This window comes from Pyrus communis, chromosome 16 (assembly GCF_041283825.1).
Source record: "Pyrus communis isolate YQ-2024b chromosome 16, ASM4128382v1, whole genome shotgun sequence".
NCBI classification, from domain to species: Eukaryota; Viridiplantae; Streptophyta; class Magnoliopsida; order Rosales; family Rosaceae; genus Pyrus; species Pyrus communis.
The window spans coordinates 30,110,484-30,125,686 of NC_142580.1; the positions used below are offsets into that span (position 1 = coordinate 30,110,484).

Consider the following 15,203-nt stretch of genomic DNA (forward strand, 5'->3'; position numbering starts at 1 on the left):
ATTAACACCGGGGTGCAGCGATGATGAGCTCTAAATGAATATATGTATGCTCATATAATGCAACCATTTCAACCACATAATAATTCACTTGAACTTACCTGTGCCTCCGTAGGATCATTTGACATAATCACAAATCTCATCATAATGCAATATTTAAATATAACACATTCAAATCATGGCATGCTATGCATAATCAATTTAAAACATTTCTGGAAACTGTAAGATATATATATATATATATATATGAAAACAAATGCCCACTCACATATCATGTCGCCAAGTCGAACTCGCCTTGTAGCATCGAGAATCCTTGCGATGCATTTTGCCTAGAAATGAAACCATTTAGGTAAATACGTAACGTACTAATGTATATAAACACATTTTCGTACAAAGTACGGCTAATAAAGAAACTATTTTAAAACAGTTGAATTTCAGAAAATGGACGGTGAATTCGGGTTCGGCACATCAAGAAACCTAAGAAGGGACCTCGGGTTCCTCCCAACACCGCTGCACATGCTACCATGCACCGCCACAAGGTGGCTACACTGGCAACCATGCACTGCACACGCCAACATCCCACGGGCCTCACACGCCGTGAGTACATTAGTACTCGTCTTCCTCACGAAGGTTAGAATTTTACTGGTTTTCTTCCTAACTTCCAAAGTTGATTTCTAACTCAATACTTAACCAAAATCAAAGATTCAAAAGCCAACTAGAAGCTAGGAATGTGGAGAAAAGGGTTCTACTAGTTCAGGGTCCAATCGTGGCTAAAGTTAAACGGGGGAATGAGCTAAAAGTGGCTTGATGGTCACGGCCAAACTTTCCAGAATTTTGGAAATTTCTTCCCAACTTTCATAGCTAGTTTCTAATTCAATACTTAATCAAACTTGATGATTCAAAAGCCGTTTTGAAGTTAGAAATGTAGAGAAGAGAGTCATACCTTTAGGAGGCCCAACGGAGATCAGAGTTGGCCGAACATTTGGTCTGAAAATGGGTAAATGGCCACGGGTCTTGTTTTCCAGGAATCTAGGAAATTTTTCCTAGGTTGCTTCCTACATTCAATCGTCATCAAATCACCATTTAAAGGTTAACAACACTATAAGGGCTTCGAAACATGAAGAATTTGAGGATCTCGAGGCTCACCGTGGTTGCAGTGTTGTGCAACCGAGAATAGAGAGAGAGCGAAAGTCCCTTAGCATTTCTCTTGAAAATAACATCCATTTGTTCATTCATCATCATCACCATCACCAGTACCAGCCTTCGAACCCAGTACCCTAAGGATTTATGCTAACACAATTAACCACTAGGTTAAGAAGAAAGCTAGTGATGGTGGTGTAGTTTCACTGTGCACGATGGGTGCAAAGAGAGTTGGAGATGAGGAAGTTATGGTGGTGCTATGGCGAAGCTCGCCGGAGAAGGTAGTAGGTGGTGGCGTTTTGGTTGAACTGGTAGAGAAGGAGAGTTGACAGAGGTGAGAGAGGAGAAACGAGAGAGCTCTCGAGGGAGAGATCATGGGAGGGAAAAGAAAAAGGGCACGAGGAATTGGGTGCCACATGTCAGTCATGTGGTGGTCCAAAGTAGAGAAATATCTCCATTTGTGAACTTACCAAAATACCCTTACATTTTGAATTCCATAATATCCCTGTTTTTGCTCCAAATTCAAATCCACTTGTGCCCACGCGTTCGTATCGTCGAGTACTACACAATTACACTAAAAGAATATGTCATATGTCTCTCTAACCGATGGTCAACCAAAGTTAAAATTTTTGCCTCAAGGGGCATTTTTGTAAAATCACTAATTTAAAATTTATAAAACTTAAAATTAGGGACGGATTGTCACAAGAACTCGTCGAGGAAATGCTCTTGAAGATGGAGAGGATTTTCCAAGGAGCAGATGTGTGAAACCGAAGAGGAGAAGCAAGCGTGTTTTTGGTTAGCACCCCCAACTAATAATACCAAGCTTTTGAGTTGTATTAATTGTCCGATGTCGATCGTATTAAATTTGATGGATCGTATAATTAAACGGATGTTTATTTAGTACGATAGTGCACCAAATTACTACTACTATATTATTAATCATATCCGTGCTTAATACGATGTGCCAAACGAGGCGGTAGTGTGAAAAAGTTGTTACAGAGCACAAGCTCTCTCTTCTTGCTTCGCCAGCTGTTGCTCTGCGTACTCCCTCACTCTCTCTCCTCTCTCTCCTCTCTCTCGAGGCTGTATATTATTTTGCTTATTCGCAAACACGCCCTTATACATTAGATAGGCATAGTCCATCCACAGCATTTGATGTCGGCTGGCTGATCTACCTCTCGATCTGCTCTCCTCTGCACTGCACTGCTCTGCTCGACTCTATTCGACTCCACTGCGTTCACACCCGCTCGTTCGATCTGCACCGGTAAGTCCAATCTCATCTCCGAAACCCTTATATCTCCCACTTCTCCTCAATTTTGATCCACTTCAAACTCTGAATTCACTCGCTATAAACGGAATTAAACACATTTAATTTTTAAATTTTGCAACTTTGTGTGTGTGTGTGTGTGTGTGTGAATTAGATCGGTATCGTTGTGGCTGTGGTTCTTGTGGGATTTTGTTTCGGATCACAATGACGGCCGGCGTGGTTGTGTACCCTGATGCCTGTGAATCTGAGGTCTCCAAAGGTGAGGTTGGGAATGTCGTTGCCAATGTTGTGAATGGGAATGTTGGGATTGGGAATGGAAATCAGAGCGATAATGGGGTTTCTAAGGCGACACCGACACCAACGCTGACGGCTCTTGTGTCTCTTGTGTCTTTGTAACCAGGAGTGATGCCATCATTTCCAAAGATCCTGTCCATTCTCATCTCAATAGCAGCGTTGTTCAGAACAATGGTGCTGTTGGTCTTCACTTGGAGCCTCAAAAGGACAATTCCCAATCTCATTTGCTCAACAAGGCTGCCGCAGAAGCCCCACATCTCAATGACGGAGAGGTGGTGGTGTCTGAGTGAGCAGAGACTGACCAGGATCCAAAAGAAGCCGAGGACGTGCCCATGGAAGATGCTTCGAGGGATCTAAGCCAACAGACAAAGCATTATTCGATGCCAACCTGAGCCCCAACCCCAATCCCATCGTTGGATGAGCAAGTTGTGGGTGATCTCATGTCCAAGGAAACTACTGCGGACAACTTGCCTGCTTGTCATGCTCATGAACAAAATGGATATTCTGAAAATGGCCACGACTCATCTGCCCCCATAATTTTTGAAAATGCCTCTCTCCAAGATGCGACAAAGTCAGCTACTCAAGTTGTCAACGGCTGTGTCTCTGATCAAAGTAATGGAGATGGCTTGCCGAATATTCACGTGCCTCTAGTTACAAATGATAATGACTTACTTGATACACCTGAAGAGAATGATGGATCGTGTGAAAATGCTGATAGTTTTGAGAAAGTAGCTGTTGGAAATGGTGAAAGCTTTTCAGCTGTTGCTGATAATGATATAACAGAAGATCAAAATGCTGAGAATGGCGTTTCTCTACCTACTGAAGGTGTTTCAAATTGCTCTATTGATGATGTGAGGCTAGAGGCTGATGCTGTAAAGATAACTGAGAAGGATAGTGAAAGCCCCAATCCTTGCCGCCCTGAGCATTCAAAATCGAAAATTGAAGCAGAGAGTGGACCTGTTGTAGATGATACACTGTCAAGTTGCCCAGCTGATGATGCAATATCAGAACCAAACTCAAAATCAAAAATTGAAACGGAGATTGTGCCCCTTTTTTGTGATACTCCGTCAAGTTTTCCACCTAATGCTACAGTATTAGAAGAACCCCATTCAAAATCAGAAGTTGAATCTGAGATAGCGATTGTTGTCAATGGTACTCTGTCAAGTTTCCACCGAATGATGCAATATCAGAAGAATCTACTTCAAAATCAGAAGTTGAATCTGAAAGTGTGATCATTATAGATGAAACTCTATCGAGTTTCCCACCCATTGATGCAATGTCAGAAGAACCCAATTCAATATCAGAAGTTGAATCTGAAAGTGCCCCAGTTGTAGATGATACTCTGCCAAGTTTGCCACCCTATGATGCAATATCAGAAGAACCCAATTCAAAATCAGAAGTTGAATTTGATTGCGCGCCCGTTGTAGATGATACTCTACCAAGTTTTGCACCCAATGATGCAATAGCAGAAGAACCCATTTCAAAATCAGAAGTTGAATCTGAGAGTACACCCATTTCGGATGATACTTCAAGTTTCCCACCTAATGAGGCAGTATCAGACAAACCCAATTCAAAACCAGAAGTTGAATCTGAGAATGCGCCCATTGGGTTTGATACTTTGTCAAATTTCCCACTGAATGATGCAATATCAGAAGAACCCAATTCAAAATCAGAAGTTGAATATGAAAGAGTGCCCGTTATAGACGAAACCCTGTCGAGTTTCTCACCTAATGATGTGATATCAGAACTCAATTCAAAATCAGAAATTGAATTCAAGAGTGTGCCCAGTAAAGATGATACTCTGTCAAGTTTCACAGCTAATTATGCAATATCAGATCCCAAGACCAACCCTGATTCTGTTGGTTGCGGAGAAAGGGCATCTAATGATGCCACAGGTGTAGACACTGGTTTGTCAAGTTTAGAGGTTGAATGGGCTGCCAGCCCTCTTATATCTGTTTCTGATAACAATTCAAAAGATGCTGGCTTTCCTGCTAAGCCAAATACTGATGAAAAACTAGTGTCTGAAGTTCAGAGTATATCTGCTCTGGGAAGCAGAGGTATTCCTGATGATGATGTTAACGCATCTGAATCCAGGGTTCTGAATGACTCTTTTGTGGAGAATGGCAGGCCATTAACTTGCAACTTGAATGATGTTCAAATTGAGAGTGATGTTAATTCAACATGTACGGAAGTGGAGCACACTTACGGAATACTTGGATCTGAACCCTCAACATCTTCTGGGGAAGTTTCCACTGCTGATGCTGTGGAAGGGCAGAATAAGGGTGCTGAGGTAGAAAAAAGGCCGTTCTATTTCTTGATAAGGTTTCCAAGATATGATGATGAAAATTTAAAAGAAGAGATTAAACAGGCTCAGTTACATGTTGAAGAAAAAACTAAAAGCCGGGATGCTATTCGTTCCTAAATCCAAACTAAAAGGGTGAGGAATCTTTTGCAAATGGCTTCCACTATATTTTGTTTGTAGGATTTTATATCTTGCCACATTAACTGTTGGAATTCTTTTATGGATAGGCCACTTGTAAGGAGTATTTCGATAAAATTGAAGCAGCCAGATCCGAAGAGAGAGCTGGACGAGACCTGTTTAAGGCCAAACGCAAGGAAATGGATTCTGTTCAATTAATGATTAACAGAGTCAAGAATGCCATCTCTATCGAGGATTTGGATTATAAAGTGATCACTTGTCTCCCCTTCAGTTCTATTAATTACTGCCATATATTTATGTTACAGATTTGAATATACTTTTATATTTTTCTGAATGTCTGCATCCTTCAATTTTTGTTTCATGAGTAGATACGCAATATGGAACACAGTATGGAGCATGAGACCTTGCCTTTGAAGGAAGAAAAACAATTTATTCGCGAAATCAAGCAACTGAAGCAACTTCATGAACAACTCTCTTCTAGCCTGGGTGAGCAGGATGAAGTTCAAGAAGCTTTAGACCAGAAATACCATGTTGAACTGAGCTTAAAGGTAGTGTTTCTCAATTGTACTCGTCATTTCTATGTATCATTTAACCAGTCTGGGAGATGTTCTATGTTAAATAGTTTATGTGGAAGTCATATGCTGAGATCTATTTCAAATACAAACACCTAATCACATTCAAATTTTAGTATATTTTTCTTTTGCCCAGAATCAAGACTAGTTAGTGGTTAATACTGTAAGAGTTAGATGACCTCAAGTTATTAAGGTATTTATACGATCTTCCAATATTAGTGAGATTATTAAGGTATTTATACCATCTTCCAATATTACAGGTTCCGAGGAAGGAAATGGATCTACTCAGAGAAAATCTTCTCAAAGCGGAGGCAGTCACTCAAGCTGCTAAGAAGAGATTTAATGAAGAAAATAATATGCTTAATGAAATACTTAATCAGTTTAGAGCTGCAGATGACATTCGTCAAGAAGCATATGCACATTTACAGAGTTTGAGGAAACAACAATATGAGAAGGTATGTGATTCCCTTGATGAAAAACGTTATAGCAGTTAGAATTATCCTCTCTCTACAGTTTACACATAAACAACAACAACAACAACAAAGCCTTTTCCCACTAAGTGGGGTCGGCTATATGAATCCTAAAAGGCCATTGCGCTTGGTCTTGTGTCACGTCTTCCGTTAGATCCAAGTACTACAGTTTACACATCTGCACACAAATACACTATTGATCATGTTGTGAAGCTAATTATATGTCTCCATTAAAAGGGCGCATGTTTAAGGTTTTGCCTAACATTGACTTAAAGAGTTTTCAGCCTTCTTATGTTTAAGTTTGCTTATATTTCCCATTGATAAATCAAGTACCCTGAAGGTTTAAGATTTTGTCCTTTTCTTTTTCTTGTGCATGCTTTTTCTTACCTTGTTACAAATTTAGATGAGATATTAACCCTCTTTTTCCTTGAATCTGCAGAACAAATACTTTTGGAGATACAAGGATGATGTGAAGGCTGCTAATAATCTGGCACTGAGTGGAGATAGGGAACAACTACAACGTTTGTGTATCAATCAGGTTAGCTTATGAAGTCCTGTTGTTGTTGTTGTTATTGTTGTTGCGTGTTTGTGTTTCCCCCTACCTTTTTTGTTGAAGAATCTGGAACAACAGCTTATGTGTGAATTGCAAAAAATTCAATTGTCTAGGTGGAAACAATTATGGAACTCTGGAATGATAATGATGATTTCCGTAAAGAATACTTCAGATGCAACAACAGGAGTACACTGAGGAGGTTGAGAACCTCAGATGGGCACTCTCTTGGTCCTGATGGGGAGCCCCCTGTAATACCTGATATCGTAAGAGCAACCAAGAATAATTTGGCAACAGTGGTTTCCACTCTGGAACAAGCAAAACAAGTTGCCCCTGAGGTGTCTGAAAAACCAGATGACATATCTTCAATGAAGGTTGTTCAGCATAAAAATGAGATAGCTAAAACAAAGAAGCCTGTGAAACTCACTTCCTCGGAAATTATCCCAGAAACTGCTCCTGAAAGAAGTGATATTAAAGAGGAAAGGGTAGAAGTCCCTAAAATAACAAAGGAGGAAGAACAGTTGAGAAAGGAAGAAGCTGAAGCTAGGTTGAGAGAGCAGCGCAGGTCGGAGGAGAAGGCCAAAGCTAAAGAAGCACAGGAGAGGAAAAAAAGAATAGTGGAGAAGGCTCAAGCCAGAGCTGCCATAAGAGCACAGAAGGAAGCTGAAGAGAAAGAGAAGGTAATATTTCATCACCTTCTACTTTACAATTCCATGAACGTCTCATAGGCATTCTTGTAGATATAGACATTTCCCATGTGATGCAATATTCTTTTCTTCTGTGTATCGATCGTGCAATGGCTTGTATCTTGTGCAGGAAAGGGAGAAGAGGATAAGGAAGAAGGAAAGAAGGATGGCAACTACAACAAAGGCTACAAATGATGTTAGTGAAGGAGAATCTGCTCCAGAAGCAAGCTTAGAAGCCCCAAAAGAAATTCCTAAACAGCCTGAGACTAGAGAGAACCCGGTGACAGTAACAAAGAGGTCTCAGAAATCAGCGCAATCAACTCAGCAAACCAAGGTAAAATCCATCCCTCTGCCTCTACGCAACTGCAGTAAGAGAAGGATGCAGCCTTGGATGTGGGCCTTAGCGACAATTCTGCTGATCGTTGCCTTGTTGTTAATGGGCAATGTAGGCAGCTCCTATTTGAAGTCTCCGCTGGAAAAGTTTTTCTGAATACATGCGGTTATTTAACTAGGTAAAGTAATAGAATTTGCTGGGGCATTACCATAATAATATTAGTATTAGAGAGGCGCGCGCCGCGCACACACACACACACACACACACTATATAGGCAATTCTTTTGTGCTCATGTATGTAGGGGTTTATTTTCCTTCTAGTTTGCAGTTGTCTTTCACATCTGATATTGGTTGGTTTCTTTAATTATTATTGTTATTATAAGCGTGAAGAATAAAATGTGCGACAAAACGGAGAAAAAAGGAACCAATTCTGATGGTGATGATGATGCTTTTTTTACCTATATTGCTTGCTTGTGATGAGGTATGCTAATTAAGATTAATTATTTTTAGTACTTTTTTTTAATCCATTTTTTAATTTATTTTTAGTATGCTTCCGTCTGTGTTCTTGCGTTTAAGCTGCTCAAATCTGCATGGTGAGTGAGGGATTCTTTTGGGTGCTCCGGAGTACCCGTACACTAGGAGTTTTAATGATTAGATTTTTATTTTATTTTTATACAACCATATTCTTATGTATTTATTGTTTTCCTTTTCTATAACATTGGTAGCACAATTACGATTATGTACATGTACGTGAGGTGACTTTTATGCTCGACACAACCAAGACCAGTTTTATTACTTTACTTTGAATCATTCAATTCAACGACTCAATTCCAATTCAAAGAATACGTACGACACTACCCAACCCAACCCAACAAAACTAGCACATTAGCAGCTACAATGCCGCCATTGTCAATTTGTCATCAGGACAGGATAGGAGGGGACGTAAGTCTACTTATGACCGCGACATTAAAATTCATTGAGATTGAATTTCATTGTGATTCATTTCAACGAGTGTCAGCATGTTTACACGAGGCACTCAAGTCTCAGTAACAATACAATTTTTTCACATTTCTTTACTGGTTTCTGAACTTCAATTTCAAAAAAATAAAATACTTGAGAGGACCAATATTCTTCATTTCAATTTTGGTAGGTGCCTGTTCAAAGTTTATACATTTTCAGGATGAAATGTTGACACTGCCGAAAAAATGAACAAATTCAGTAGACTGGTGGAAGTATACATATTCGAATTGGCTTTGTTGAAAATTTATGTGGCCTCGGTTGGAAGTTGCTGAATTTTATAGGGGGCGTAAGAGTAATTTTACTAAATAAATGAAATGTATTAAGATATTTAGTATGAGTTTGTTTGGGCTGAAGTACAAGGTTTGGGTTGAGAAGTGATGATAGCCCGAGTTGAACGGCCACGGTTCTCGGTCCTGTAATTATTCATCAAGCCGATTCGCTCCCAGCCCAAGAGAGCATTGACTCAACCGATATGGGACTGCTCAAGGGTCAGACTCAGGCGTAGCTTGGTCGAGCCCTGATTGAATTAGAATTGTCAAGGATTAGGATGAGTTTTGATAAGATTCACATTATTATGAGGATCAGACCTATGCTTGAACATATACGAATGAATTAAGTACATGAAGGGATTAGTTTCAGAATCCTAGTTCAAGCATGTTGGAAGTAGGCCCACCGAACCACTCATTTGATGTAATAGCTTTTGGAATACTTATTGTGTTAACTATTATATGTTTAATGAAGGGCAAATCTTATTGTTAATCACTACATATTGTATTATGTGTTTAAGCAATAAGGGAATCCAAGGAATGTATTTAATCTAAGAGAGAAGTGATCTAAGTAAGTTAGATTAACGAGACCTTTCTCTTATGATCATTCCTAAAACGTTCATAGCCATAGGATTGCCAATTGGGCATTGACAATCCGCTAAGGTGTTAGTATGTGTTATGCTAACTCAAGCGTGAGTATGACTAGTCTCAAGTCATTTAGTGTTGGACACTGAGACAAACACATAGGTGCTCAAAAGGTAATCAAGTACACTGAATCACGATCAAAAGAGAGTTTGAACATACATGTCATGTAAGCGCTTGTAAGTTACAATATGCAAAGTAGTCCTTTGACCTGAGGCATCATAGATGTCTAATGGTTAGGTCCTTGATCTTTGATCATGTCAAAGGCATTCCATCGAGAGTGTCCACGACATTGTTGGGGTCAAGCTATCTAGTCATGTAGGCATATGAATGCACAACAAGGGATCTCTAACCTTCCATGGTGGAGGGAGAATACTCTGAGATATGATTCGGGAGTCTTTGGCCAAAGCATACAAATATGACTTAGGAAGTTTGTTCCAAATCATATTCAATTGAATCATATAAGAGAAGTATCACATTGGATAGTAGACATGAAACAAACTATCACTCAAACAATGTGATTAAGAGTATTGTATTAGAGAATGACCGTATTGCATTATAATTGTAACTAGATAGGTTCTCCAACCACTTCTATTTAGCTTGGGTAGCCATGACATACTGCTAGGTGTCACTCATGGTTTGTGGAAGCCCTGAAGATTAGCAAACACTAATCTTCATCAAAGGGAGAATTGAAATGTAGTTTCAATTCACAATCGATCGTTAAGAGTAACAATCACCCATTGCCTCGCTAATCGGAACCTAATAAATTGCACATCGAGTAAGGATGAAAGTGAAGAAATATAAATTAGATGGATAAGCAATTAAATAGTTTAATTGAGAATGGTCAAAATTAATTAATTAGTTAATTAATCTCACGAAAGGTTCGTAATGGGCTTTGAAGTTGGTTTTGGGTTTCGGGGCCCAAAAAGGTTTTTGGTCCACAAGGCCCATTGAGTTTAGGTTGTGTGACAACTAAAACTAAATGGAAATTAACCCAAAAACAAAGTCAAAACCGGCCAAGGGTGAGTGGTAGCAAACTTGGGTTAATTGCAAGTTTGCCACTCACATGTGAGGTAGTATAAAGTCATCTTTATAGCTTTTTCTCACTAGGGTTTTTCTTGGGTCAAAGAAGAGAAACTTTTTCTCTATAGAGGCCGGCCACTTAGGGAGACTTTTTCTAGCATCTAAAATCTCTCTAAGTCATTCATCTTCTCTTCACACTACATCTTTGGTGTGGAGACTTAGAGGTACCAAACCTTTGGTACTTTTTGGAGTTCCTTTCTTCACATCCTCAAGGACCAAAGGAGATTCAAAAGGAAGAAAAATCACAAGGAAGATTCAAGGAGCTAGCAGGTGACTTGAAGGCCCTCCACTTGGGTGAATCCTTTGTGTAAACAAGGATGAGCTTCAAGGGTAATGAATCTCAAAAACTCTCTTCTCTTTAATGTTGTTAAAGAGTCTTGTGGTTTACTGTTCACTAGGCTTTGAAAGTCATGGATTTTTAGAATTGTTTTTTAATGCATGCCTACTTTAATATGTTAATAGTTTGCCTATGTGTTCAAATGTTCTCACATGTTCTTAGCTAGGACAAATTTTTTCCTTCAAAGCCAATTAAGCCAAGACTGGATAAGGTTTAAGCTTCGGCTAAAGAAGGCAAGAGAAGGGATAAATAGAGGATATCCAGGAAAGTGTCGAGAAGGCATAGTCCTATCAGGACTCTACCTTGGCAGACATATTTAGCACGAAGTTTGCCCCTATATATATGAGATGTTGTGCAACGTGAGAGCCCCCTTCAACTCAACAAACAACTCAAAATGCTCTATGCAAAAACCCTCATTCTATGCGAACCTGAGAAAACTACTAATTATCCTAACTCTTTCATCAATACATCTTTAGTTTGGATAAGTAAATAACATTGTGTTAACAACCGGCGATGTCTTTAGTTGGATAAGTAAACACTTGAGTCGTAGAATCAGGCGATTTAGAAGCATCTTCAGCTTGGACATGTAAACAACACTGCTTCTGATTGGTAGGTTATCTATCCAATTCTCGGCTGGTGAAAAGTTTTCAATTCTTTCGCCAAAAGAGGTCACTTCATTAGACCCAATGAAGTAAGGTGTTCTATGATTGGTTACTCTAAAGTGCATTTCATAGTTCAGCATTCAGACGGCTGAACTGCATTCACCATAAATACACTCATCTTATTTGAGTACCTCTGCATGCATGGCCTGATATCGATCAAGTATATTTTCATTGTTACAGTTGAAGTAGTTGAACCTAGTGCAAAAGATCTTGAACTTCGTAGTGAATTAAGCAACCTAGTCTTCAGGTTTTAGAACCTTAGGCCGAGTGGTGTTCTTTTTGATACCATAATCATCACATCTGTTCAACTTGTCCGACCGAGCTTGGTCACGAGTTAGGATGTCTTTAGTGCCCCACCCGTGTCCTCAATTTCGACCCAGCTTACTGTGCGTATTCCTCACAATACTTGAGCATAGGCCTTCAATTCCCGTTGTCTGGCTTTGTCAATGAGGTGCTAGTGTATTACCAATTGGCGCCCATTAACCTTACCCTCACTGCCTATATGGTTATGCACGCATTTGACAAGCTGAACCGGATCTATGAAACTAAAATGGATCTTTCCAAGTTTCGTGCACTCTACCTGCTGAATAGCATATCTACGAGCCCTCGATATTTTTTTTAGAGCTGATCCACGAAGAGGCAGAACTATGCCTAGATCAGGAATCTCTCGAATAAGGATGAGACTACAATCAAGGACGTGCTTAGGGTCATCAGGGAGTGAGAGGGCGACATATCTGGACCTTGCGTTGTCGTAAAGTTTGCTACTTACATGACTATCTCTGACCCTACTCGTAGTGTGGGAATCGAGCGCACTTGATCAATCGCGCATTCATTGTGATCCTCGAGGCTCACAGGGATTGGTCATGGATTTGTACATGTGGATTGGGATTCACTTGATGGTTTGAGAGATGTTACCAGGCAGCGCTTAGAGGAAGTGGTGGCCAAGAGTATTGGCGATAATGGTGACATGAAGAAACCGGATAAGGTTGTTGAGGTGGTTAAGGAGGATCAATTTGAGTTAAATAATAAGAAGAGGAAGGTCGTGGTAGTTCTTCAAATGAAGGGTAGACCAATGAGAATGAAGGGTCGAGAATAGGTGGTGGATTTGTGCACGTCAAGTGGCTTCATAGTCCGGCAAACAGGGCCTCGTATTCAGCCTCATTGTTGGTAGCGTAGAAACCCAACTTCAATGCTTACACCATTATAGAGCCATTTAGAGTGAACATCACTAGTCCGGCCCTGGCTCCATTAGTGTTGACCGATTCGTCTACATACATGCACCATCTGGTATTGGTTTCCGATGGTTCTAGGGTGGGCCCCTCTATTCCTACAGACTTCGAGGTGAACTCGACAATGAAATCTATAAGTGTTTGGCTCTTGATGGTGGTATTTGGTTTGTAGATCAGTCCATGTTACCCTAGTTTGATGACCCATTTGTTGACTTTTGTGGAGCTGTCGAGGTTGTCGAAGATCAGTCGCAATGGGAATTCTGTCATGACCACAATCCGAAATGAATTGAAGTAGGGCCTGAGTTTTCTTGTTGCCATGGCTAATGCCAGGATTAACTTCTCCATCTTTGGGTATCTTGTCTCTGGATGAGAGCTTTTCACACATAATATATTGGCTTCTGGTCTTCCAAATCTTCTCGAACTAGAGCAGTGCTAACCGCGTCTTCAAACACTGCTAAATACAAATTTGGATCTTCCACAGGGACAAGCTTCGAGAGAAGATGAGGTATAGAAAAATACTATTTTAGTTTAAGGAATGCTTATTCGTACTCCTCATCCCACAACAACCCCATGTTCTTTTTTATTAAAGAAATTTTTGCACTTATCTATCGATGTGGATAGAAATCTGCTAAGCGTTGTTGCTCTGCCCAAGAGGCTTTGGATCTCTTTCACCATCCTGGTGGACTATGTATCTATGATTGCCTTTATCTGGTCTAGGTTTGCCTCGATCCTTTTCTGTGGTACCAAATACCTTAGGAACTTCCCACTTTGGATGCCAAAGATGCATTTTTTCAGGTTAAGCTTCGTCTAATACTTGCGGAGTAAGTTGAAATGACTCTGTGAAGTCCTCCAAATGATCGCCATTCTACCTATTTTTCACAATCATGTCGTCGACAAACACTTCCATAGTCTTTCTGATTTTTTCTTTAAAGACTCGGCTCACCAACCTTTGGTAGGTAGCCCCACCATTGTTCAAACCAAATGACATTAAGTTGTAGTAGTAGGTGCCCTTATCCACCACAAAAGAAGTCTTTTCCATGTCAGACTTGTCCATGCAAATCTGGTTATAACTATTGTTTGCGTCCATGAAGCTGAGCCTTTCATGGTCCGACGTGGCATCAACGAGTTAGTCAATCTACAAGAGTGGGAAATTGTCATTTGGACAAGCTTTGTTCAAGTTAGTAAAATCCACTTAGACCTGCCATTTTCCATTTTTCTTCTTAAGCAACACCATATTGGCCATCTATTCTGGATGGCATACCTCCACTATGAATTCTGCATCCATGAGTTTGTCGATTTCCGTTTCAATGATTTGCCCCATTTTGGATCATGATTCCTGTTTTTTAGAATAACAAGTTTAAAGTTTGGGTCCACATGTAGCTTGTGGAAGACTACTCTAGGATCGACTCTAGGCATGTCTTCTGTCGAGTAGGCAAAGATGTCTCTATTGTCTTGCAAAAACTTACTAAAAAGCTCATTTTCATGTACCGAGAGTTTGGCTCCGGTTTTGGCCCTCCGCTTTGGCCTTCCGAATCAAGGGCAATATATTCAATGTCTTCGTATGCCTTAGATTCCGATGTACAGTTATCCTAGGGGTCGAGGCCAATATTGAACTCCTTAAAGTTCCTCGTCGAGCCTCCAGGTTTTGACTGCTATACGAGGTTGATGGTCGGAGTGGGTACCTCTGCTTAATTGAGCTTGCGAATGAAGTTGAAACTTGAAACTGCGCAGGAAAGGGCGCTGGCTTGATCCCTCTCAATTCTCTTCACTCCGAAGAGAGTAGGGTATTAGATTACTTGATGATCAGTAGATGGGACGACTTTCATAATGTGTATCTGAAGAAAAAATTTTGTCTTAGCAAAAAACGTATGAGAACATTTGAACACATAAACAAACTATTAACACTTTAATGTAGGCATGCATTCAAAACAATTCTAAAAACCTATGATTTTCAAAGCCTAGTGAATGGTAAACCACAAGACTCTTTAACAACATTAAAGAGAAGAGAGTTTTTGAGATTCATTACCCTTGAAGCTCATCCTTGTTTACACAAGGGATTCACCCAAGTGGAGGGCCTTCAAGTCACCTCCTAGCTTCTTAAATCTTCCTTGTGATTTTTCTTCCTTTTGAATCTCCTTTGCTCCTTAAGGATGTGAGGAAAGGAACTCCAAAAAGTACCAAAGGTTTGGCACCTCTAAGTCTCCACACCAAAGAT

General features: G+C 40.1%; 1 protein-coding gene across 1 annotated transcript; it reads left to right on the plus strand.

The window, feature by feature from the left end:
- The first annotated feature begins 2,259 nt into the window (after positions 1–2,259).
- Positions 2,260–8,210, plus strand: LOC137732523 (uncharacterized). Its single transcript, XM_088687228.1, is given in 10 exon segments — positions 2,260–2,401; positions 2,559–2,797; positions 2,995–3,754; positions 3,940–5,135; positions 5,228–5,386; positions 5,507–5,686; positions 5,971–6,165; positions 6,620–6,718; positions 6,847–7,410; positions 7,547–8,210. Coding segments are annotated over 9 exon segments (3,702 nt in total). The 5' UTR covers positions 2,260–2,401; positions 2,559–2,608; the 3' UTR covers positions 7,907–8,210.
- Positions 8,211–15,203: the final 6,993 nt, after the last annotated feature.